Source organism: Archocentrus centrarchus, chromosome 7 (genome assembly GCF_007364275.1).
Source record: "Archocentrus centrarchus isolate MPI-CPG fArcCen1 chromosome 7, fArcCen1, whole genome shotgun sequence".
Taxonomy (NCBI): domain Eukaryota; kingdom Metazoa; phylum Chordata; class Actinopteri; order Cichliformes; family Cichlidae; genus Archocentrus; species Archocentrus centrarchus.
The window spans coordinates 23,178,186-23,204,684 of record NC_044352.1 but is presented as its reverse complement, the minus strand read 5'-3'; the positions used below and the strand labels follow the sequence as shown (position 1 = coordinate 23,204,684).

Here is a 26,499-nt window from a genome sequence, read left to right as displayed (position 1 = left end):
CTGTTTTAAGGCGAGGAGGCAATTTGTGTAGGACTTCCAAGGTTAAACTGAAATGTAGCAGAATATTACAGCGATACACTTTATAAAATGAGGTTCCCATTTTATTAATGACACTCCAAGAAGTTTATCAGTGTGTTCATAAATAACAGTGTGCGCTTATGGAGTAAATGGACCAAGTAACAGTCATTCTCTGCTATGTTACTATCTATAAAACCATTTACTTGTCAGGTTTGAACTGATTCTCTTTCAGGCAGTCTACCGCGGAGGTGTAAAACTTCCCACGCTTTACCTTATATCCTGTGACTTCTGATTCATTCTCCAGGGCGTGCACTTGGTCCCACTTCAGGATGACCTTGGAGTTGGAAGTGTTCCACATAATTTTAACTGGGGCTTGACTGGGCGCTGAGTGAGGACAAGGGGAGCAGGGCAAGGGGAAGAGGGAGGAAAAAAAATAAATAAATAAGAGGCTGTCAAGTCGATAAACAGTCACGAACCAACTCGGCATGAAGGAGATTTCTCATTATCAGTTTATCATCCCACTGTTAGGAGGGAGCAGTGAGAACAATCCTATGTTTAGTTGCTGTTGGGTGTGTCAATGGGGAAGTGACAAAAAGACATGAAAGAATTTGTGTCATATTACAACGAGAATGTGACAATTTATATTATAAGCCCATAAGAGCCTAACATGAAACACATATGTCTGACAATTAAAGCTTTTAACCATTATCCGTGACCTCGTTTTTCCTTGCATTCTTCTCAAACATTTGCATGCAGATGACATGATATACATTGCTGCAAACTGCAAACAGGGATTAAAGTATACACGACATGCATGCCAGCTATAAAAAGGAAAACAATTAGGGGAAATGACATATAGATGAGGGGGGAACATCTATTCCTTTATCAGCCAGACCTCCAAGATGAATAACGCAGTGTGGCAGTCATTTAAACTGGCATCTACTTCAAGAATTGGCCACATCTATTAAAACGAAAAGCCTTATGACATCTGTTAGTTTCATGCTGTTTACACACATACACGAGAAGCAACCAGAAAAACCAACAAAAATATTTGGATGTTTGGAACAATGGCTTTGTAAATATTTTATGTGGGAGAAACGTCTTTATCGCATTTCAAGTCTCAACGACATAAAACACAATTTGGTGAAAAACACTGACTCTTAAACTAACACTTGATACAAATGAAAGCTCCACATTGTTCGGCAGTGAATGCTTCATTCTTCTGTTACTGGTGAAATCCAATATCCCGAATGAGCCGTGCAGCTACAGCCAAAGGAAAAGGAAGAAGAAGAAAAAAACAAACGAGAAAAATAATACACAAAGGAACGCTGTCATTCGCCTTCAGTTTCTTGCAACCAGTCCTTACGTGGTTTCTTGGTTGTGACATTGACTATGTTGCTCTGTGGACCCACTCCAGCGCTGTTATAAGCCCGTAGAGACACGTAATAGGTACTGCTGCCTTCTAGATCCCTGATGAGCACTGAGGTTTTATTCCCGGCTGTCCTGATCACAGTGGCTGCATCCTGCTTTTGCTTCTCACTCCAGTACTGCAACTAAACACACAAAAACACACAGGTTATACTTTATCTGTTTGCATCTAATTTGCTACTCAATATTCTCTGCGGGCATGAAAGCCGGAGGGCCCTCATACAGTATACTTCAGTTTACTTCTTCATAAATGAATAATATAAACACTAATGCAAAAAGGTCACAAACAGACAATGGCACTAGCTATTCCTGTTGTTGATGTTGTCCACCAGGACCTATTGTGTGGGCATGTGTGGGTTTGACCTCATAGCCTAGGATGCGTCTGCGGTTAGTGCTCCAGGGCAGTGGCTTCCAGGTGACCTCTACTTCGGACGCTGATACACTCCTAGCCTTCAGCCTCCCTGGAGCTCTGCTGGGCTCTGAAAGACAAACAGGGAAAGGGAGGGCGACACGGATTTATTAAACCTATTGCCACTGTGCGACTTGATGAATATGTAGAAGCACCCTTCCAAATGGTCTGAAGTGGAGCTCCCACTTGAACCTGTAACACCAGGTGTAATGTAATACATTTACTTTATGGTTTTAATAGACCACGATACCATCAGGCACAAAGGCAGTGTTAATGTAATAATGTGGGAAATGCTTTGATCTTAACATAATTATCACGGCTTCTTTTATTTATCGTCATACAATTCAGTTCTGTTCCACTTTATTCATTTAGGACCAGTTGACAACAACAGTGATCTCAAGTTGTTTTATACTGGAAGGTAAACACCCTATAATAATAGAGAGAGAAAACCAATGATCTGATTATCCTCTATGAGCAATCACTTGGCGACGCTTGGGAGGAAGATCTCTGTTTTAGCAGAATGAGACCTCCACCAGAACCAGGCTCAGGGAGGGGCAGCCATCTGCCACGACCGGTTGTCGGGTGATGGGAAAGAGAAGAGAGAAAAGACGAGCACAGAGGGAAGGATTTTTCTTCTTTTACTGTGCAATCGACAAACTTTGGGTGTGAAAACATAATTACATTTCAGTTATTTCTGGCAACCCTTTATTGGTGAAAGAACCTTATTCTGATGTTTGTGCATGTATATGGAAGTAGGTGCCAAATTTTAACCAACTAAGACTACCACTGGCTGGAGATGGCTGTGAGGGGTATTGGTCTATCAGCTGAAAATGATGTTAAAGCCCACAAAATCTTTAAATCTCAATAGTTGAGGTATTTTCCTGTAACATTAAATATTCATGACAAAATGTGCAATTAGGGTGATTAGGATGCATGAAGGTAAATTACCATGTTATTAGGACTGTGAGGGTGTGATTTGATCAGCTGATTAGGTTAACACTGCTGTTTGGGCATCACCATCACAGATAAGGGATAGAGCTTCCTGATATATATTTCACAGAGACTTATTAATCACCAAGTAGGCATGCACTAAATCATACACTGCTATATTGTATTTCTCTCTTAATGGGACCATAATTAACATGAAACTGTAATGACAGTGAATGAGACCGTAAGCATATTAGGAAAGTGTTAATTGAGGTCAAAAATCAAGTGAGAAGTAGATTAATTTTCCTATATAGACTTCTTTATGTAACCAGAAAACTCACAGGTTTAAGGCACTTCAACACCGGCTCCAGTTTGTAGACTAGAAGGATAAATCCTTCTTTTATATACAGTCTATGTTCAGGACCAGAAACCAATGCTATTAAGTACAGTGTTTGTTTTATTCTAGGAGTTGGACAGGCATGAAATTATAATAAAATGTGACAAAAAGAGTTAAACTTAATCAGTTAATGCTGAAACATCTACAGTAAATTACTGCGTATGATCACTGTCACAGTGTTGGTGCTGCACATTTAAATACAGAATACACACCTTCCTCTGCTGAGTAGATTGTGGTCACAGGACTGAATGGGCCTTCTCCCTTGTTGTTGTAAACCCCAACTTTGACTTGGTAGGGGGAGAAGGGAGGAATGCTCTCATTCTTGAAGACATATCTAGAAGCGTCTGGGGATGTGACAGCAGCCTGCATCCAGCCCTGTGCCCCGAGTGGGCGGAAAGCTACCACATATCCAAAGCCCGGACCGCTCTGCATCTCCTCGGGAACAGGCTAAGAAGGTACAAGATGACTCAGAGGAATGACTCAAGAGAGAAATGCATGAATGATCTTGAAGCTATGAACACCTATAAGAAATCCAGCTCTGCAAAGATAAGGGCACTTAAAGGAGTAGAGCTCAGGGCATTACTGTAAGACATGTAAGACTTCGCCTGAAATTATCATTCTGTCTGGTAAACGGCACAATAAGCAAAATTTAGAACCACAGGATGTCACACCAGAGGCAACACCTCACGCTCTTTGCTATTTTATTTACAACCTAGAAAGCTTTTGTGCAAAAAGTCAAGCCAAGGGCGATGCAGGGCAGCAAAACAGCAGTAGAGACTTACAATGAGTCGAGATAAAAACCAGCGCACATAAATTATGCAAATAACAAAAGTAGAAACATTTTTGTTTTTAATTCTTTGCATTTAGGACATAGGTTGATGTCTGACTGCTCTCCGCAACCTCAGTTTTGCTTTCACCTTTACTTTACTTTTAGATGTTAATATTAACAATGACAATAGCAAGAAACACCAAATAATAGTTTCATGTATGTAAACGCACACTTACCTCCCAAGTGATGACCAGCTCAGAGCGTCCTCCACCACCACCACTCACCCTTGCTGGTGTTACCCTGGGGACTAATAGATTTTAAGGGTTAGATTTTCACATATCTTCATGGTTCTTGAGTAGTCATGGTATACAGTGTACTGTTTCTCACCATGAAAACCGGTTTTGGTATTGAATATGTTCAAGCAAGTTACAAATTTCTTGAATTTAGGTTTAGAAGAGTATGTCCCAAATTTAACATTGCACTCCTATGACGCTGTTAGACAAGGAATGGATGAAAGCTGATGCCAGAAACATAAGAGCTTTTTAAAATAATGGCTGCTGCCTAAACCACTTTAGGAAGTTTAGCAGCATTTTCATAGCTCCTTGATATCCCATAAAAATGACACATTAAGGAAGCGTAAATGTAAATGTAGCAGTGCTTTTGGTCTTACTGTGAATTACAGCTCTGCGTTGATGTAGAAGGAAATCTTTGAGGACTGATTATTGTGAGAAAACATACTGAATTGTTTTTATTGCGGTTTTAATATATCTTTAATGTTTATGTCCATGTGTATTTATGTATGCATGTGTAGGTGCAGTTATGTATAAGAATGACATATTAATGCCTCATCTTTTTACACATTCATTAAATCAACTTCGACTAAATTTAATGCATGACGGTTGTAAACAAAACATTTTGCATACACTCTATTTAGTACTCTAAAGTTGACTTATTTTTACTTTTCGATGCACAAACAACTGAAACAGTTGGACTAAAGCCACCTGGCTTCAATAACTGTATTGGTTCTGTCATGTGTATCTTCCAAAAGCAGAAAGTTCACCGAAATAAACTCGTGCAATAAAGCTTTTTGAAGTGAATTAATCGTTGTCAGTTCTTTCAGTGTATGACGAGCATAATTTGGAAACCGGTTGTGTCGATGCTGGTATCAGAGGGAAAGTAAGGAGCGTACGCATTTCTTTGGTGCGGGCCTTTTTGGAGGGTCTGCTGGGCTCTCCTGTTCCTATGCGGTTGGTTGCCAAGACTCTGAACTCATTCTCCACCCAGGGGCTCAAGTCAGTGACAGTGGCTGACAGCTGCTTCCCCCCTAGCAGCTCAGGAACTGAGAAACATCACAGAAATAACCTTTCATCAAAGCCTGCAATATATTTCACAGAAAATTAGCCAAGCGGGTGATGTGTTATTTATTGCCATTTCTTGTGCGGCGTTTGGAAAAGAATAGCTACCATAACTCCTTTAAATCTTTCACTAAACGTACTAATCATACAAACTACAAATACATTTAAACAGGCATACCTGTGGTAACAGCTTGCCACCCGAGAGAGAAGGGCGTTCTGGCCTGGATGGTATAGCTTAGGATAGGACTGTGGTTGTCCGTGCCGGGACCCCAGGACAGAGAGGCAGTGGTCTCTGTCATCTTAGTCACCTGACAGTCCACAGGGGGGCCTGGAGGACCTGGAAATTACATTTAGCTACAGTTCACTAATATGTAATAGTACATAATGGCTGGTGCTCAGAAGTGACTTAAGATCAAAAATTTTGAGCATAACAGGAAGTAGAGTGCAATCAGCAGTTATAATAATAGATGTGTATCAAAAATGGAAAAAAAAACACATTATTTTTTTTCTTGCAAATATAGTCTTTCTACATTTAAGTATGTTTTTGTGGCTGTTTTTGTTCCTCATAAAGGAAAAAGGAGAAAAAAATTTGTAGTATGTTAATATAGACTGATAAAAGGGAAGTTTGTTTCAATCTCAGTCCTGAGTAGGCTCATGAGTCAGCTGTAGTACATGTGTTTAGTCCCCAATTTAATGTGAGTGACACATAAGCGGCTTTGGTACCGTAGCTGTTTGCTACTCCAGTGAAGTATGCGATTACCGCTATTATCTTTTCCTGGCATCTCCACTATGAACCCACCACCACCACTCCCACCCCCCAAAAAAGTTCAGTGAAGATTTTTATGCTATTTGAAATGCGTTTTGAATTCCTTCTAATCCATAGGAACATTTGGTGAGTTTTTCCATTTCACTTATAATATACTGCCAGTTACAAGAAAACCACCTGCAAATGCTATGGAATAAGAAGATAATGTGACGCTTTAAGTGATGCATGTAGTGCTCATTACTCATTTTAAGAGGCTGATCTTCCACAGTATAGCCACAGTTGAGAGCACAGCTGCAGCTGCTCTGCCTGGCTGTGACAGGTGAAGCTGTGGCTGCGTGTGGTTTTTGTTCAGGACTCGGCTGCTGCTGTGGTTCAGTTTATAGTGGCGCTGTATAAATATGTCCAGCTGCTACAATTAGCTACTAAACTGTCACTGTTACCCCCCCATTAAAAAAAATAATGTGTCACAGCCAAAATAATAACCGAAGCATAGCAATGGCTACTGCCACAGTCACAGTGCCAGCTGTGTTATCCCAGAGCTGTGACCGTAATCAGTGCTAGTCTGTCTCAGCAGCAGTAAGTGAGAGAACTGATGAACAAGCTCCATTTATCTAAATGTTATGCTTCAGGCTTTTGCCCAAACAACCACAGTTGAGGGTGCACAGACTCTCGCTGTAGTCACGACCAACAAAGGTTCACTCTTCTCAATAGGTCAGATTAAATCATTACTGGGGAGCACTGAAATGCAAAGGTATTGAAAGGTTATGCAAGAATATAAAAAAATATGACTTTCAGGGGTTTCGTAGATGTTGCAGATGTGACATGTAGTTAGATTTAGTCATAATTTCTTAACTAGGGATCTGACTCAATACTACTACTTGTATGTATCTGTTTGTTGTATCTGCATCTATATGTGGAGTTAAATGGGTAATGTGTACTGTAGGGCGCATACAGGTACTTGCTGCATCTTGTTCAAAATCTGGCTGAAAATCAGTGGGGGAAAAAAAGAACATAACAGTGAAAAAAATACACAACAATATGCACTTATGACTGTTACACAATAACAGTCATAAGTGCATTGCATGCTGTGTAATTTTCCTTACAAACTGGAGATTGTGCATATAATCGGAAAAGCTCAGAAGAAAAACAACAAAGTGTTTGGCAATTTTGAAAGAAAAAAGATTTTTTTTTTTCACACACGGGACATCCTTACCTCTGACAACCACATCAGTGGCAATAGAAACACTGTCCACCTTGGTCTGAACAGCACAGGTATATTTCCCAGCATGCCTAAGCTGAATGTTCCGGATCATAATGTCACCATCTGATCGCTGTTGGTGCAGAAGTCAGGGGGGAAAAAAAAAGAAAAGAAAAATAAATAACACTGCAGTAAAATAGAAAAATAGTTTCAAAATCAAAAAAAAGAACTTCAACATAAGCACAGTGTCACCACGATTTATTTTGGCATCCAGTTCATTACATTACAGAGGAGAACGGTACAGCACGAGTCCAGGGACACACCAAATGACTGAGTGCTGCTTTTCATGATCATTTATGAGCACAGATCTTTGTGAGGTATTAAAAAGCTTCTTTCAGCTCCATCCCTTCTATTCTCTCCGATTCCATTTACTCTGCAGACAACCATTCAATGCCAAATGCATTATTAGCTTTGAACTTTAAAGTTGGCACTAATGTTAAGTTGATGTCTTATCTGTGAAAGTAGGGAACTGTGAAACAGGATGAGACTTGGTAACTACTTTGATGTATAATCAGGGACATTTTAAAGAGATAAAAATTCTGTTGCTCCAAGTCATCCGCGCTTTGATACCATTATTAAAATAACACAGCCAAGGATATAATGGGTCACAGATCTCTCACTATGCAAAATATTATAGTGAGATAACCTTGCTTATAACATCAAGTAGGCTAATAGAAAAACTCTTAAAAAAAACCCTGTAATCATTTATTTTGTGAATTTTATATATGTAATGTTTCTGGTTTTGCTTGCAGTCTGGATTCTGGTTACCAAACACGATTCAGCAGGTTTTAACTTTGATTTGATTACATTTTTTTTTAAAAATGTATCGTATTTGTGCAATGACCAGCAAACAGAAATGAAATCACCGGCTCAGATATTCAGAAATATACCAGGAGCTTTCCACACTGAAAAAGCACGTCTTATTCTGCGCCTGACACGACTGTTATAGTTGCAGCCAGAAGCGCCCATTTACAGTCCATAGTTCCATAAGTATTTGGACAATTAATGACACTTTTTTTTGTCTCTATACACCACCACAGTGAAACATAACTCAAATATTCAAGATGCGATTTAAGTTCATTTTATTTTAATTAAAATTTAATTGGATAACTGACTCACAAGCTGTTTCATGACCAGATGAGACCTGTTCCCTTACTAACAATTTTTCAACTTTTTATTTATTGATCGATGACACAAGTAGCTGCTGCTTATTTGTGGTTCTTTCTGCCTTCAGTAACTGAAAAGCATGTTGTGTTGTGTTGAGAGCAGGTAACTGACTTGGCCATTTATCCATTTGCACTGTTAAGTATAGGCTGAGCTTGAGCAGAAAGCATAGCCCTGTACACTTCAGAATCCCTCCTGTTACAGTACCTCTATCAGCAGTCAGGTATTTGATGGGTAGCCATACATGCCTTAAGATGTTTTCTGGCCAGTGCATTTTTTCTTTTTAAAAATCTGCCACACTGTTCATTTGGCTAATCCTAAAGTTTCTGCTATCTTTTTGGTGGATTTATTTATTTTTTTTCAGCCCAGTGAGTCCTCCTTCACTTGCATTGGCTTCTCTTTGGTCAACATATCAAAGTTCCAGTGAACATGTTGAACCACCTCCAGACCTTTTACATGGTTGATTTGTCATGAAACAAGGGAGCAAGCCTCAACTGGCCACTGCACTGGTTGTCAGTGAATCATCCGATTACATGTACTTTTGAGCCTCAGACAATGGGGGACTGTGTTTGTATCATAGATTGAAGAGGGTCTATAGGTTGAAATCTCAGGATGAGAAATAAAATAGCGGTAAACACCAGGTTTTACAAAACAGCTTGAACCGAAGCTGTGAAATGTTGGTAAGTTAAGAAAACTTGCTCACAGTATAACATAAAACTTTATAGTAACATGCAATTTTTGTTTAACTCATTAAGCTATTTAAAACTGACATTTTTCATATTACTCTGAGCTGTGCTGGGAAAATGTCAGTGAGGGCGTCAGAAAGTAGAAATCAAACACTGAGATTCAAACATTTAGTGGAACAGCACTTGAACATTAAAGTACCTATAATAGTAATGCTTTTATTTTACACATAAGGTCATGACTCACTCTCATTGTATGCAGAGGCCTTGCATTCACAGCGGGACTTTATTAATATTGAAAAGCATTCAGTAAAGAAAAAAATAATCCAAAGTCTATCCACAAAGAATCAATTGTGCCAAATAGATGAGGGGACTTATTAATGTGACTACTGAGAATTAACATGTCAGTAGTTAGAGGCGTGTAAGAGTCTGACGTCTTTAAATGGAATCTGTTGCTACGTGCAACTGCAAAGCCTCTTGTTGTTCACAATCACCCCAAATGCAAAACGAAAAAGAAAAGAAAAAGAAAAACAAGATTTGATATAGAAGACCGGACCTCATAATTGCTTTTCCTTATTAAAAGATGATGATCACATGTAACACATGGCTGAGCATTGTATTATGAATTTCTTGGTTGCTGCTTTCGTCAGTGTAGGAGGTGTTATTAACAAGCAGAACAAGTAAACATAACATTTTGCTGAAGCTGAAATAAGGATGTTAATATGCGAAAATATGTTCATTTTAATGGCACTCAAACTGCTTTTCCTGTGTCTGCGTATACTTGGATACAGTCACAATTGAAGTTATATAATGAATATGGGCTAAAAGTAATGATTATTGACTTTATTTTTAGATTATTCAGTTTGCAGGAAGAGTTCTTGAATATAATATTATTCCATTAACCAGGGAAAAGGTGGTACTGGAACTGAAAATTCATGCTATAAACCCATAAAATGGCAAAGCAGCTCTCTCAAGTCTAAGGCCATCTGTTGTAAAGCACACTGGAGGCAGTGTGGTGCAGGCTGATGATGCAACAGAAGACGGGCGCAGGTGAATGAATTTTAACCCTAAATATTTCTATGATATTTCTGACTTAAAGCTGAAAGTTTACTCTCATTGCAGAGCAAAAACAACCAAAATTTTGTGAGTGTCAAAATATTTCCAGGTTCAACTATCTGTAGCATTTCATCTGTAATAAAAAAAACTTGTACGTAGAGAATGATGCTCTGATATATTGAGTGAAACTCTTCCCACATGGCTTTTCTTTAAACTCACCCTCTGATGCTTTGCTTTTGATTTGAGTTTTACAGAGTCATCAATGTCGAGTGAAAACATAAAAAGAGGAGGATGACATGGAAGACTTGTTTTACATCTCAGAAAATAATACCAGATCTAGGCAGGAAACCTTCTGTGTCTTGTAGTTCCTCCATAATGACGTTCAAACATCATTTAAACAACTCGAATCAGAAATATGTTTGTGAGCTAAAGGGGATGTTCACATTCAACTTCAGACTTCCACAGTTTCCTACACTAAAGCTGTAGCTCTCAAACCGTGGGGTGGGCCCACTTGGTGGGGCATAGATCCAGTACAGGGAGAAATGCGGTGTGAAGCCGAGTAGAATGAATGAAAAGCAAAACCGAACAACTTTCCTGATGCTATCCTGCTGATCTTTACCTAACTAAAATGTGACTTTGATCATTTTTTTTATGGTTAATGATTGAAAAAAAATTGCAGGGTGTGAAGTTGGGGCATTTTTTTATCTTCTTAAGTGGGGTGTGCCACCGCCCTTAAGACTCAGAGATATACTTACCCCACCAACTTTTTCAAAATAGGCTCCATGGCTTCCAAAGTGAATGAGCTGTTCATTGAAAAACCAGGTGAACTTGAGGTCCAGAGTCGGGTCGTGTGACACCTGACAGGGCAGGACGATGCTCTCGCCTACAGTCACATCCAGGTGACCTGCTGGACTGGTAATCACAGTTGCCTCTGTAAAAAAAAGAGCACCAGTTTACCATGCCATGTTAACACGGTGGTTTTCCTATACCTCCTTATAGACAGCCTGGTGTGTAGTTATACAACAAATAATTTATATTCTAAACTCTGACCAAACAAGACAAATTATTTTGGAGTCTGGCAGTGACCTTAAATCTTCTTCTGAAATAGTTTCAAAAACAGGACCGCGGTCTTAAATATCAATAACCAACAGAGAAGAAGCAAAATAAACAAGCACAAAAGAAAACTCACACACCATTATGGCAGGTCAGTTCTGAGTCTGCAATTTAGCTCTGTTTGTGTGAGACAAAAAGCCATCCTATTTCATCCCCAGTGTGGTGCGCATCAACATAATCTTTGGTCGTCTCAGCTTGGTGTCTCATTCAGCAGCAGAGAATGCGGTGCAGTTCAGAGTGCGGTTCAGTGTGGTGCAGAGAATTCAGCGCCAGCTGAGACGACCATAAACCAGTCCGCTGTGAATTATGCATTCATGTCATAAGCATCTAATGGACAGGAAAGCCAGTGCAGCATGTCAGGGGGAGTAAAGGTCTATATTCAGCTCTGTCAAAACAAGCCAGTTTGTTTATCTTCACCCTCTTAGGAGAACCGACTGGTCATGGGAGTGTATTCCAGGTGAGTCTCGGGAAAGTTTCGCTCTAGATGCAAAATGAGAGAAACAAAACTTTGTGCTTCCGATTTCATAGCTGTCACGTTTATTTCCTGTTACAGTTGGGAGAAAAATCATAAATTGGCTCCCTCATTTCCATCAGTGTGCTCTGTGAATGACAATCACCAATGTGTAAGCTTATCAAAAACCAGTGTATAGTCAAACAGCCGTAAAGGAAGTTTAAAAGGGAATTTAATGTCTCCATCTGAATTAGAACAGGAGAGCTTTGTCTGAAAATCCGTATCATTAGTGGCTGAAACCTAAACAGCACGGCTGAGGTTCAATTCAGTCAAAATGACCCATCTGGGAAGAAGTGGAACATCAACCACCAGCTCCTGGTGAAATCTTAGGAATGATTTACCACTGAGTATCCAAGCAAAAGCCAGTTATCTGCAATTAAGCAGACAGGAGGACAGAAAGCACACAGATGGAACACCTTTCATACTGATATGGCAAGTTAATTTGGTTGCTTGCTCACCCATTCAGCAATTACACACAAAGATTTATTAAGATGGAGCTGTATTTGTGGACATTTGATAAAGTCCAGTATTCATGTTCAGTCCTCAGGACTGGCCCCTTCACTGGTAACTAACAGTGTCTTTCAGCTGCTTGGTAATGGTGATTAGTGGAACCTGTTTGACTGACTGCCAAGCAATGAGCTGAAGCTCAACATGGATCTCTCTAAAGCAGAGGAGCGATTCCTTACATTGTTTTTAGGCCTTATTAAAAATAACAATTATTATAAGTTTCTACTAACTGACTGTTTCTCACTTAACAAATGTAAGCAAATGCAGCTTTTTCCTGTTATGAATTACTACATACGGAATACTTTGAGGTTTAGACTGTTAAAAATAATAGGGGATCTGGAAAATCATCATTTTATGTAATTTTAAGCATCTGATCAAAAAAAAAAAAAAACTTAGAAAATGTAATCATTAGGATAAATATTAATCAATCGATTAATTATTATTACTGAATAATTACTAGTTACCAACATCATAAATATGTATTTATTGTAAATAAAAACTTTAGGAGTAGACTTTACACACACACACACACACACACACACACACACACACACAGAGCTACTTTAAACATAGTGATGAATGCAATGTATGTGTGTGTGTGTGTGTGTGTGGGGGGGGGGGGGGGGGGGGGGGCAGCAAAATTGGGCTTCTTTGCAAAGCAATTTAAAATACTTGTGAAGAGGAATCACCAAAAGGCATTTTAATAGAGCAGTGTTGTTGAGTCTGCTCTTTAGAAAGACCCAGAAAATTCCTTGCTCTGCAGAAGTGTGTGTGAATTAAAGGAAAAAGAATCTAAACAAACTAAACATGGCTATATGCCACTCTGCAAAAAAGTATGAATTAAACATTATGGCAAAAGAATGCAATGTGCCTCATGTTCCACTTTCCTCCGGTCACCCTCAATCAACTAATTGGACTGTATACCTTTCAGGTAAGAATAATAATAGGGATTCTGCTTTGCTGTATGGTCATCAACTTTGCAGTGATGGTGAGTGCTCTTATAAAGTGTAACCCCATCCAACTGTGTCTCACAGCTTTTAAGCAGACACTCATTCACTTGGCGTTTTATCATCCAGTAAATGTTTTACTTTAGTGCAAAGGCAAATAAAAAAAATTAAAAAACCAAACTGTTAATGTGTTTGAAGCAAAGGCAAAAGGATTTTGTCTTACCTTTTACCAAAAGGCTGCCAGCACTACTTGCTACTCCAAACTGGTTTCTGGCTACACATGTGTAGATTCCAGCATCCGTTTTACTAATATTGGAGATCCGTAGGCTTCCGTTATCCAACACCATAACTCTGTAAAGATAAAGCAACCATTTATTACAATTTTGTATATAGTGCATGTTTGAAAGGCATAAAAATACCAAGCTCGTTATCCCATTAATTCGTTAGCCTCTCAGTGCTTCACTATAAACAGGAACAGAAACAGAGTTACTGTTATTGCTGGGTGGCTACAGTCACTTTACTTAGATGCTCAGTTATTTTGGTAGAAGTAGTTGCTTTTAACTTTTAACTATAAACCAACCAACCAATCATGAACACAAATCAAACACAATATTTTGTCTGCTCTTATTGGCACATAACACGGGAACAAAGCTAAAATAGGAAAAAAAAAAACCACACAGAAATGTTGATGCGCACTCCAGTAGCACTAAAAACATTCACTCAAAAACAGGTCTTAAAAGCATGTCGGTGTCAGCAAGGCCTTGAATATGGACAGAAAATGTGGGCACAAATAACATGTTACAAAATAGACATAACGAAATTCATCTCGCCACATTATAGTGTTTTTGAATGTAGTCAAGGACAGAGGACAAAAGAAGAGAGAAACGTAAGCGGGAAACTTGTTTGTTGAGATCCACTAATGCCTGAAACCACCAAACACTTTAGAAAAGTACGACGGTGCAGGTGATTGAGGCACAAAATAATGTAATAAATGGTTTCATTAATTCTATTTGCTGTGATGCCAAAAAAGCATCCCTTTGCCTTGGTGGAAAAAAACCCCAGATTGGCCACAAACTGTAGAACAAAGAACAAACCATTCATTTCAGAACCCAGATTCCATAACGGCACTATCATATATCACTCACACAACATTGTCTTGTTATGTCACAAAATGTTTCAGTTTTAGTACCTACAGTTAGCGTGTGACCTTTCTGTCAGGTTTAGAAAACACATTTCCATTTCTGTCTCTGCGCTCCCTCTAATTACTGGATATAATTTATCACATGCCTTTAAACAGGTTTTGCTTACTCGCCTCATAGAAAAATGTTCGCTTGTGCTTTGGCCATGATCAAGAATAGAATAGCTGCTGTTTTCCGCCTATCTTGATTCCCACAGTGAATAACGAAGGAGTAAAATTACATAATTTATTTACAGTTGTCACTCATTATCAGTTGTACTCTGCGCAGAGAAGGAAAATAACCACAGAGGCATGACAGATTACTCGTTACAAAAACCCCATATCTCAGTTGTCAGTCTGAAGCCAAAAATGAGACTTGCTGTCCACAATGTTTCCACCAGCTCTGATCACCCCAGAGGGGGAGACACACAGAAAAATTCCCTGCAGGATTCAGTAAGATAGCAAACTATAAAAAAATAACTTTCCCCGTCCTGCAAGACAGCCACTGCTGGTTGAACTAATTTGTTCGGGTGTTATTAAAGTTATTACAAACACATTAAGCCTCATGAGCACAAATTAAAATTTCTTAATGTGAAACAGATGTTACACTTAGACTGTGATGAGATGGTTTAACTGACAAAAGGAGGACGCGATTATTGCCACGTGTCAGGATTTCTGTGATGAAAACTAATTTGTCAGAGAAAGAGACTACAGCACTGAACAAAGAGTGCTTGAAAGCAAATTGCGCTATTGACATTTTTGATGGATGCAAAGCAGAAAATCCTCCAGCGTCATCTCTTTTACAAAGGCAAGCTACAGTGGGAAATCTGTCTTCAGTATATTTCTTCAGTTAGAAAGGTCACGGCAATTTGATTAAATTATCTTCCAACAATTTTTGATACTGCCTTTCAACAATCTTCTGACCACATTTGTATCCTCAGAAATCAATTACCCTGTCAATAAATGTCTTGCCCTGGAAACCCACACTAGAGCCCATCTCATCAACTAAACTGCACATTATAGAGTAATGGGTGGAGGCCAGATTTTCAACAATAACTGGCAAGAAAGAAGAGCTTGAACGCCGCTTTTTAAAAGACCCCTTTAAGGCAGCGTGGACACGTTAAAATGCTTAAAAATGACCTGTATTTTTTCAAAGGCTGGAAGAGTTAAAATACATTAGCCCCTTCAATGGTGCCCATTCCCCGTGCAGCCAGGGGTATATTCTCCAAACTGAACTGAGGGCTTCCTTTGTAATGGGCTATAACAAAGAGTTATGGATATGAGATGTCACACGGATAAGACTTGCCATTAAACAGTGCAGCAGGCGATGTCAGGCCTCCTCCTCACCAAAGCTACAAAGTAAAGGTGCAGGATAAAGATGTAAAGAGAATTATCAGTTTGAAATGCTTTTGCTCGGTTCCCCTTTCCTTTAAAAGGTTGCCCTGGAGCAATTAAGGCACTGGGGAAATTTGTGGGGCACATAAAAGCTTGAGCAGTGTGATATAGTAAACAGACACTTTACTTCAACCTTTCTGGCTGGTGTTAAAGTGAGCTACTGGCTGTGATCTAAAAGCCTGCACTGCCTCTCTACGGTGCAACAAAAACCAAGAGGCTGTAAATGAAAAACATTATTTCAACCACCTAAAAAGGGACTGCATAATTAAGTCAGTATATTACTAAGAACTTGTAGGATTCTCTGGTACTGCTTATATCGTGGCGGCACAACTGAGAGCTAGGATTATAAATTGATTCCCATTACATGACAAAGTGATACATACAGTACCATTTAGCGTAACAATCTTAAACACAGCGGTTCAATCTAAAGGTAATATTCCTGAGAGCTATTTCCTATATCCGTTTTGCAATTGCTGGCAGTGGTCAGCGCTGAAATGAAATTAGGGTAAGCGCTTTATCGTTAACCTCAAAGTTCCCCACATAAGTGCACAGAAACCCTGTTATGAGACTATCTTGTTATACTGTAAATACTAGAAATGTGAGCTGGTGTAGGTATCACCCCTGCATGATTTTATTAATGAGATCCTGCCTTGTTCTTAGTTGATTTGTTTTCTCCTACTCCAGATCCTTGAAAACATTATCCCTGGAAGATTAGAAGGAATTATGGGTACTTTAGTTGAGCCAGTGGGATGGATTAGTGTTGTGCCACTGCTGTAATAGCATTGGTAACAGCCCCATTTCGATGTGGAGCAAAGTAAATGCTAATGAGCCAGGAACAAGGGAATAGGCTTGCAAGAGATGTTGCAATAATGTCAGAACCTAACGTCTTGCATGTGTCTCACCCACTTCAGGGCAAGGCTCTAACATTAAATCCCACAGGGCAAATCTGGCCTTTATAGGTACAATTGATACTGCACATTGCAGTATGGATGCAATTTCCTTTTTAATACTTAAGACAGTGATAAATCTGCAAGCTGGTCCCAATATTTAACAACCATTTGCTGCTGCAAATAAAATATTTCTCTTCAGTAAAGATATCGAACCCCATGACTTCCAAACCTACACAGGGGGAGAGCTGAGACATGACAAGATCTCTGGCACCCCCACAGAGGTTAGATGTGGAAAAGCTGCGGGGCCAGGTGAACAATTAATCTCATATCAAGTGAGAAATCTGAACCCCTGCTACGTCACTAGATTTGCCAGCAGGCGAGCGTCACCCACTGCTGGTGTGCCGCTGTTCAAAATACAGATGTTGTCAAACACGGAGGAAGTGATTTATACCACAGTATCATTCAGTGACAGGTTGTAACAGCACACCTGAAAATTCCAGCCCCAAAATGCATTTTTGAGAAAAATTAAACGTGGAACTTCACATCAGGGTGTTCCGATTTAATCTTGTTTAAAAATGCAAAAACTGTGTAAAGCACAGCATTTATACAGAGCAAATATCAAAAAAAAGGAGACGTTTCATATCCAGTGTGTCCGTGACTGCCTGTTAGTGCAACTTCACACCCAAAAAAGGCCAGTTTGCTTAAATCTCTGCATGCATCCATTTGCTGCAATGTGAGAGCAAACAGCAGAAATCTTGATCAGTTGCTAACTTTACTTCCTACTGCTACTTTAGCAAGTATTATATCTTCAGGGGGACATGTTTTTTTCTTCTTGTCTGATTAACATTTGTTTTTCCTTTTAACTTCTGGTCTCCAGCACACAGCGGCATCGCATTGATCTGCACTTAACCTGACTTTTAATAAAATAAGGCGTGCAGCTGGTTTCCCTTGTGTCACCAACACTATCATAAAAGGATGTATGTCCAGCAGCTGTCAATTGATCAGTCCTTTTGGGGATTTCGTCCGCTTCTTCCATGTCTCACTGGTGGTCTGGCTCATCCTCTGCCTTGTGCTCTAATGACCCTCTAGGCCTTACATGCAGCTAATGAGCTGATGGATCAGTGCATCGATCCAAGTGCCGCAGTCTAGGAATGCCCAATTACCTTAAGTAAACAGTGCAGAAACTCCGCTTTGAGCACAGCCCGAAGAGTGCAACGGAGTTCAGGGGAGAAACACAGAAAGCAGGGAGTGAGCATACTATGCAATTCAAATTGCATTGTGTCACACTGTGATTCTGTTCTTTGCTATTTGTCACTTGAATATCAAGTAGGGAAAAATAGAATACATCAATAAAAAAATAAAAAAACTATTCTGCAAGTAAAGCAGATAAGCTAAACAACAGAGATCCCGCACTCAGTACACTTACAGCTCAACACAAAGAACCCTATTACCTGTGGCTCTCTCTCAGGGCTTCCTTCCCCTTCCTCCATGAAATCATGCCTCGAGGAGACATCCTGGGCTTGCATTCGATTAGAATGTCGCCACCCTGTCGGGCCAAAGTTTGGGCCTTCAACAAGTTCTGGGAGAAGTCTGGAGCAATTGCTGAAGGAAAAGTGAGATATCGTGAGGGAGACAAGAGAGGTGGGAAAAAAAAAAGAAAAGGGAGAAAAAAAGACAGATGAGGAAGGTGGTAGAGCTAGAGTGGTGGAGCTTCCTAAAACACGCAGGTCACTCAGTCCATTAGGCAGGTCAGCTCTCACATCCTTTTTTTTTTTTTTTCCCAACACACATCCGCACATGCGAAGACTATAAATGCATCGGTAAATGCAGGGCAACAGACATGGCGCATTTTTAAGAAAAGATTTTATTTGAAAAGAAGGTGATTTCTGATTTCCTTTGGAAGACATTAGGCATTAGGAATAAAACTGCAGGGGCTCTGAAGCAAAATGAGTGAATGTAAAACAAGAGGGAGGCTCTGCTGCTGTTGCTTTATCCTTAATTACTAAGGCGCCGTCGTCCGGAGCTGTTTTGTATGCGAAACTACTCAGCAGAAAGCTCTTCAAAGTGAATACGCAGCCTGGCGCCAGTGACATGGTTGACATATGCCGATGCACGTGCATATGCAACACTACACAAGAATATACGCTTGCACCTATGCACATATTGCACCTCACAATTATTTCTTCACACTATGTGTGAAAATCCACCCACCAGTATCTGTCTTACTCATTCTCTCTTTTTATATGGCTGGAATTTATGTGAGTTTCAATGCAAATTGTTTCTCAGTGGGTACCTTAAAAGTCGGCTGCATAAAGCTGTCTGTCATGTTTTATTCTTGAGAAATGAGAAATGAGAATGAGAAACAACTATATTGTTATTTATTATTATTAAATTAAATTAGCCAGGCAAACGTACAGTAATCCTTTTAATTATCAGCAAATCCACCTACTCAAGTTTTCACAAAATGTAGATAATATATAATAATAATAATATTACTACTAATAATAATAATAATTATAATTATAATAGTCTAGTTTGTCCATTATGACAACCTTTAGCTGGTTAACTTGGCATACACTATTAATATTATACCATTCCAGCTGAGGGGCTCTGTGACCTTTCCGTCATCAACTCTGGCCACATTCATGCCGTTACTTTATGTGCAGATGTCTGTCAGGGTTAGGCACGTTTCTAAACACAAACCATTTAAAGTTGTTTTGTCAAGATGTGACGTTGCTTCGAATATTTAGAACTCATGCAGCAAAGTACTTGAAAAGGATAAAAAAACAGTACTTGCTAATCTAAAATACAGCAGATACAGTCTGCAGGAAAAACATCCACTCTGTTTCTAGACAACATATGGAATCAATTTACAGCTGTTCTTAGTTGTAGCATCTTGTTTTTTTCATATTACCTGTTGTCCTGAATTCCTGTTGCCAATTACGTGTCTGCCCTTTGACAATTTCCCCAAACCAAAACCCTTTCACTGTAACTCTACAGTGTGTATCGCATACTGAGTTCCCTTCCCTGTGTCATGTAGCTACATTTTGAGACATACCTCATCTTCCATAATTACATTGCATCTACCGTAAGTAAACCGTACATCAAAAACACACACACATGATCCATGAACTTCACAAGAAGTGGAGGTTTTCTGGTGATATTCAGAAAACTGTGCATAATGAGCACATTTTGCATAGTTGGCAGTTAAAAGTCATCCTTATTTATGTTACACTTGGTATCAGTACAGCCTCTAAGGTCATCATCTGTCTGAAACGAGCCACTTTAGCTTGTGCTTCTTGGCTCCTAGTGAAAAACGTCATCTGATGATATTATATACTTGAATAGTATAACATATAAGTAGCAAGGCAACATATAGTTGTTTTATCCTGATATCCACAGTACACTCAGCTTAGCAAACATATCAGTCACTTCTGCCTTCCTAGAAGATGGACAAGCATCAAATGAGGTCATGCGCACTAGTGAACTTAGGGTCAAACTACTGGCAACAGAACTTTAGACACAATTATGTTTTTTCCCCTTAATCTCCTTCACACAGTGAACAGAACTCAGATTCACTGCATTGTACCGACTTTCATGAAAGAGAAAAGAAAAAGAACTTCAGTGGAAAAATTAAGTTTTGTACCTTTTTTCTCTAGCATATGTAAATGCAAACATGAATGTGGGCATAAAAGATATGGCCTCAAATCTAATTAATTTATATAAATGAACCATTTTCTCTGTTTGGTCTTACCTACAACTCGCAGCTCAGCATTGGTAAAGATTCGACCGTGCTTGTTCTCTGCCACGCACTGGTACATGCCAATGTCAGCAAGGTTCAAGCTGCTGATTGTCAGAACTCCGTTATTTACTTGAACTCTGTCCTGTTAGAGACAAAAACACACAACACATGCATGCATTTACATCGAATGACTTGAAATCGACTAAACAACAAGTTTGTTGTGTGCTTCATAATTTCATTTCATTTCAGTGATTTCGCAGGTTGCTATTTGAACTAAATTCAAGGTTATCGGTCTCTATGTCTGTCAAATATGTTCTGAACAATTTTTTACATCATCACTAAATTCTAATATTCTGTTAGACTGTACAAAACAACCTACTATTTAAATTAATAAATGTATTTCAAATGAGGAGGCAGTATAATATAATACAAGGATTTTTTTTTATTATATAAATTCAAAGGAAATAAAGTAAACATTCCTGGAAAAAATATAGCTATTTTTATAGTTAGGCTTTAGCAAGGTCTATTTTTTTTTTTTTTTTTAATGAAGGACTAAAAAACTTTTATATATGATAGAACTATTCATCCATCTAGCCTTTCATTTTCTTTTGCTAGAACTATATTATTAGAACTATATTATTAGAACTATATTGAAAATTATAAACAATAAAAAATGACTGCAAGACAATAACTAAAAGCTGAATGTTAAATAATATATTTATTTTCATTAATTGGATTACTGTAAAACATTCAGTGACAACTGTTTATTGCTAGTTTTATGCTCAGTACACATTAAAATTAATTTCAGTCAAATTTAAGCAAGGTGTGGCGTAGAAAAAAATTCCCCCAAATTACTGGCTCAAGTTTTATGACAACAAGTTTTATGATCAAGGCTTCAGGCCGGCAACCCCTATGTGACCAGGAAAAAACGGTGGTAGGTGAGTGATTGCATTTTTTTTGCTGTTTGGGAAAAAGTTAGCAACAGGTCGCTCAGAGGTTGAGCATGCAGCACCCTCAACCTTTGGCTGACCGCTTTTAGGTCGCCTGGTGGGAGGCAACCTTGACCTGACTTGGTCTGACTGCAATCACTCTCAGATTGGTGAAGGTTTGTAATTAATCACCATCTAACTTATAAACACAGACCGAGTGGCAACATCTTGTAATCGGTCAGTCCGTCTGCGCCAATGAGTGCGACTGCTCTGCTCCATCAAATAATGAAACCCAAGAAAGTGAGTTACTACAGTATGTGGCAGGCACTTTCCTATAAACTGCACAAAATTTAACACTGAAAAGCATGTCTTATTTTGTGCCCAGTATGTGTGTGATAGTTGGCACTAGCAGTGTGTATTTACTTGGAATAAATAAGTGGAGATGTTTTCAGAATGAGTGCATTGGCACAGCTGGATGGCTCAAAGCTGCGAGCGCACTGCCAAAACTTTGGCTCTGTCCTGTAACCCTTTACTCAGTCCTCACGCTGAGTGTTTCGAGCTGAGCCTGCACATATTCCTGCTCCGCAATTAAACTGGAATTTTACTGAAACAGAGCCGAACTTAACAGAACGTCAGCGGGAGGGAGCAGGAGAATCCCGATGTGAGACACGTGCATGGATACATCTTGTTTTCCTTTTTGCAGTGAGCAGACCGGGTCCCAGTGTTTCAGGCTTTCAGTCACATTCCTACACAGAGATCGGTACACAATGAGAGCATCTCTCACTGTCGTTTCTCAGCAGTGCATACACACACAGAACATTAAATCTTCAAATAAATATCTCTAACAGTGAAATTAGCACCATATGATAATATAAAAATGTTACTCTGTAATAGCTTTATGGTAGGTAGGGCTGTATTAGGAGAATTAATTCCATTTTTTATTTTCAAAATTGGTCTTAACAGGCCAACATTAATGAGTTGTAGTCCTCCTTTGCTGAATACTGAGTCATTATCAAACAATGACTGAAATCAAGCGTATCAAACTTTTGAGGAAAAAATTAGGACAAAGCTTTTGTACTCCTCCAAGTACATAGTATATAAATATATAAGTATATAGATATAGTTGTAGATATAAAATAGTGATATTTGTTTTAAAATAAATACATTTACTTTGAAAGTTCTTCTTTTTTGAGTGCTTCTTTGACCTTTACAAGGTCTGGCACTGCTTGTTTCCCCCGTTTTATAGTTGTGCCACTTTAATTGAGGCAGCACTCATTGTTCTTGCCCTTGATCTTTCCATTGAGTGTAGCTGGACCTTTTAATGCCTCTGACAAAGTAGTCCAGCGGGTCCTGCTGCCAGTCTGTCTGTCGTCTGGAATCATTACAGTGCTGCCACTTGAAAAGACAAGGACTGTCCCTTAACATCAGTCTGCGATACTGCAGAGGACCTTCAAATAGAGTTCTTTCTGAGGACCAATCACTAGATCGACACATGGCTGACCTAGCACTAAAGCCGCCGCCAGAGGGTGTCCTGGGTGTTGATGCATCCAGCGGTTTCCAAGTAGAAATCAAGTAGTCCCATCATTTTTGCCTATGACTGGGTGCATATATGTGTGTTCAAGAGAAAAGGAGTGATAAAGAAAGAGAGAGGACTACAAAAAGAGCGAGGATACAGAGTGACTTTGAACAGAAGAAGATGGTTCTTTTCAGGTTACACAGTGCACAAGCCCAGGGCGATGAAAGAGACGAACATGTAAGTGCACGGGATGCTGTACTATTCTGTACCCTGACACTCAGTGGTGGCTCCATCACAGTCTCTTTAGCACTGAAGACAAATGGTGGCATTTTGTCTACTTCATCACTGTCTTTAATTATGCTTGACTCCTCTCTGATACGAGCACTGTATCAAGTTGAGCTGCGAGGAGTTAAGTCTCTTGTTGCTCTCTCTATATCCTATTGCTAACATATAGTAGCAGTATTACTGTTGCGACTATGGGGCTACAACAGTAATTCCGCAGAAGGCAGGTAGCAGACTTTGAAGGTCGAACGTAGAGAAACCATCATGTATGTAACTAAAAGGGGGAGCTGGTGGTGTAGTGAAAAAAATACAAGCATGAGCGGGTCCTTGTTTTGCCGGGGTGACATTTTGAAGTGACAGCTCTCCTCTGCGCCATTTAATTCCCTTGGAACAGACCGAAAATGAGGCGGAGAGAGAGGAAAATGCTTCAAAGATAGCTTAAGAAAGAGAAAGAAAGCACCAAAGATGCTGAGACAGAGAGGAGGGAGAGAGAACTGATCCATTCTAATGAGGAATAACAAATGGCCCCCTTGGCCTTCCCCTCCTGCTCCCTCTCCTTCTACACTGCTGACCTTTGGGTTTGGAAATTGATTTACTGTTGCCGCGGTTGACGGTGGCATTTTGAAAATGGTAACACCCCACCTCATTAATATAGCCACATGTACAGAGAATATGTTACCTTGGCTACCTGCCAAAGGAAGTTTTACAGCGTTATTTACTAATCAATACTAGAATTGCACACGTGGAATGATCAGGGTTTCCTGTGCTTAAGCATGTGTGGGCCTTCAAGTTAAATAAAAAACCCAGACAGCTTTAAATGACACAATGTTCAAACAATGTTGTCTATTTTTACAGATTAAAACTTGAGCTGCTTCCCATACTGGCTTTGCAGATTGCTTCTGTGTCATAATGGCAAACCACTTAGAGTGCAAAACTGTAATCTTCCTCAGTGCTTATGTATTGACATTAAAGCTCTCAAATTAAAGCGCCACATATTTGGAGTATCTATCTTAGCTCTCAATCCAAGTTCCAGAAAACAAAAGCCCACCTGGCCCCTTTAAAGACATGTCCAGCAAAATAGGAACAGTCCAGTTTTGGGCCCATTACTGACACAATCAGCAACCGTGATTCTCTGGAGCTGTTCTTTTCAGACAGAAAGCACCCTCACTCCAGCAGCACAATAACACAAAACAAGGCAAATTGCATAAATGTGAAATGCACTTTGGATGATAAGGCATTTCTCACCCTCCCCAGAGAGAAGAGACTTAATGATAAAATTGAGAGTTGCAGATAAGAGTGAGATTGAGCGCTAAATTGTCGACAAAGTCCCCAGTTGATGACAGGCAGAAAATGGCATCACTTTGGCTTCTTTGCAAAACACATACAAACACCCACCCCCGGCACATACACACACACTTTTGATGCCAAATTTAGTCCCAAGCAAATAGAGGCATTTCAAATTGACATGTTCTCGCCAAGTACAAGCCTATGAGTTGGAAGCATTATTCGCATTGAAGCAAAGTGAATCCAGCAAAACAGTGCAGCAACACACAAAGCATCCTTTAACCAAGATGGTCCCGAATCTGCTGTAATCTTATCATCTTTCATCTTACACATTAAATTACTCTCATCTCCACTCACTGAACTGCTTAAAGGTTGTTGACTTAGAAGAAATGCTGGCATGCTGCTAACAATAACAATAGCATTTAACCACAAGCTTATAATTCAGCCTTTCAGTAGTTTTAATGTGCTTATTTTCAAAAAACAACTTCATACTACCGTACTTGGAATTGACTAGAGGTGGAGACAAATTAGTATATTTTTATATACCGGCAGCTAAGCACATGTTTCACGGATCTTATATAGAATATATTTATCCGTCTGGGGGACTTGAGTGATAGTGTCTGGCTTAAACTTGTATATGAAAAAAGAAAATGAAAAAGCAGACTCATAAAACTGTTCTGATGCTAGTTTGCAAACTCTTACAACCAGCTAAAATAGTTGCTGCAGTTGTAATAAAAACCTTAGAGAGGAATTTTGTCAGGAAGTGATTTGCACACAAACATAATGGTTTTCTGGCTTGAAAATACAGTTATTATTTGATTATCCTGATTATTCTGTTTCAAGGACTCTTCAATATTTGGCAATGAAAAGGCGATGACTCTTGATGATATTCCTTGTTGCAGACTGATTTTGTGATCAAAAGTGAGATCCTTTTCTCTGCTTTTCATTTGATTTGATTTTTAACTTCTATCCTTCCAGCTTTGTTGCTTTGCTTTTTTGGGTGGGTGGGGGGTGGGACCAGTGCTGCATGGAGGAGGGAATTGTTTTATTAATGTAGTCTTTTATTTGTGCATTTATTAAAAGCAACAACAAAACTCAGTGTAAGAAGAAATGCATTACCTCCATGGGGTCCAGAGGCTCTCCGTTCTTCAGCCAGCGGTACGAGGGTTTGGGTTTGCCGCTGGCCTTGCATTCCCACACCAGCATCTCATCAATGGTCTTCTGTACATCCTGAGGCTTTTCAGTAAAGTGAGGTGCAGCTACAAAGTCAAAAACCACACACACATGCGCGCGCACACACACACACACATACTTTTTTTTAAAATTAACACTTTATTGCTAAACAAATGCTTTAGTGTTACCATAAGGACCACTTTTAGAATAAATCAATGAGCCAGCGGAGCAGGGCAATTACTTCTTTAAAAAGCATTCAAGGGTACAAATTATAAGTCCACTCCTAATTAACCTGAAGCTGACTTCAACTTGGAAAATATATAAATAAGAAACACACACTGCACCCGACCCCTACGATGCCTCCTGCGGGTGGTGGGCCTACAGGAGGGCGGGCCCATGTAACCTCTGCGGGCTGCGCCCGGCCGAGCACCACGGACTAATGCCCAGCCACCAGACGCTCTCCCTCGAGCTCCCTCCCCAGGCCTGGCTCCAGGGTGGGGCCCCGGTAACCCTATCCCGAGCAGGGTAAACTGTTCCCTTGCTGTTACAAACATAGGGGTCTTCTGAACCGCTCTTTGTCTGGACCCTCACCCAGGACCAGTTTGCCATGGGAGACCCTACCAGGGGGACAAGCCACCGGGCAACATAGCTCCTGGGATCACTGGGACACACAAACCCCTCCACCACGATAAGGTGGCGATTCACGGAGCTCCTGCCCTCGCGACCCGGCCCCGGATAAGCGGAAGAGAATGGATGGATGGATGGAAATAAGAAATAAGGTTATCATGAAGAAAATTCAACAG

General features: G+C 39.7%; 1 protein-coding gene across 1 annotated transcript in view; it reads right to left on the bottom strand.

The window, feature by feature from the left end:
* The window catches only part of cntn3a.1 (contactin 3a, tandem duplicate 1), a 76,130-nt gene that overhangs the window by 3,062 nt on the left and 46,569 nt on the right, over window positions 1-26,499 (bottom strand). The window contains exons 9-21 of the mRNA XM_030732846.1: window positions 25,643-25,782; window positions 20,525-20,654; window positions 18,222-18,372; window positions 13,532-13,659; window positions 10,986-11,161; window positions 7,283-7,400; window positions 5,482-5,640; window positions 5,138-5,287; window positions 4,185-4,255; window positions 3,392-3,626; window positions 1,810-1,925; window positions 1,385-1,571; window positions 290-402 (exon numbers count right to left, since the gene is read on the bottom strand). Of these exons, the coding sequence (XP_030588706.1) occupies window positions 290-402; window positions 1,385-1,571; window positions 1,810-1,925; window positions 3,392-3,626; window positions 4,185-4,255; window positions 5,138-5,287; window positions 5,482-5,640; window positions 7,283-7,400; window positions 10,986-11,161; window positions 13,532-13,659; window positions 18,222-18,372; window positions 20,525-20,654; window positions 25,643-25,782 (1,874 nt within the window). The remainder of the gene's footprint in view (window positions 1-289; window positions 403-1,384; window positions 1,572-1,809; window positions 1,926-3,391; window positions 3,627-4,184; window positions 4,256-5,137; window positions 5,288-5,481; window positions 5,641-7,282; window positions 7,401-10,985; window positions 11,162-13,531; window positions 13,660-18,221; window positions 18,373-20,524; window positions 20,655-25,642; window positions 25,783-26,499) is intronic.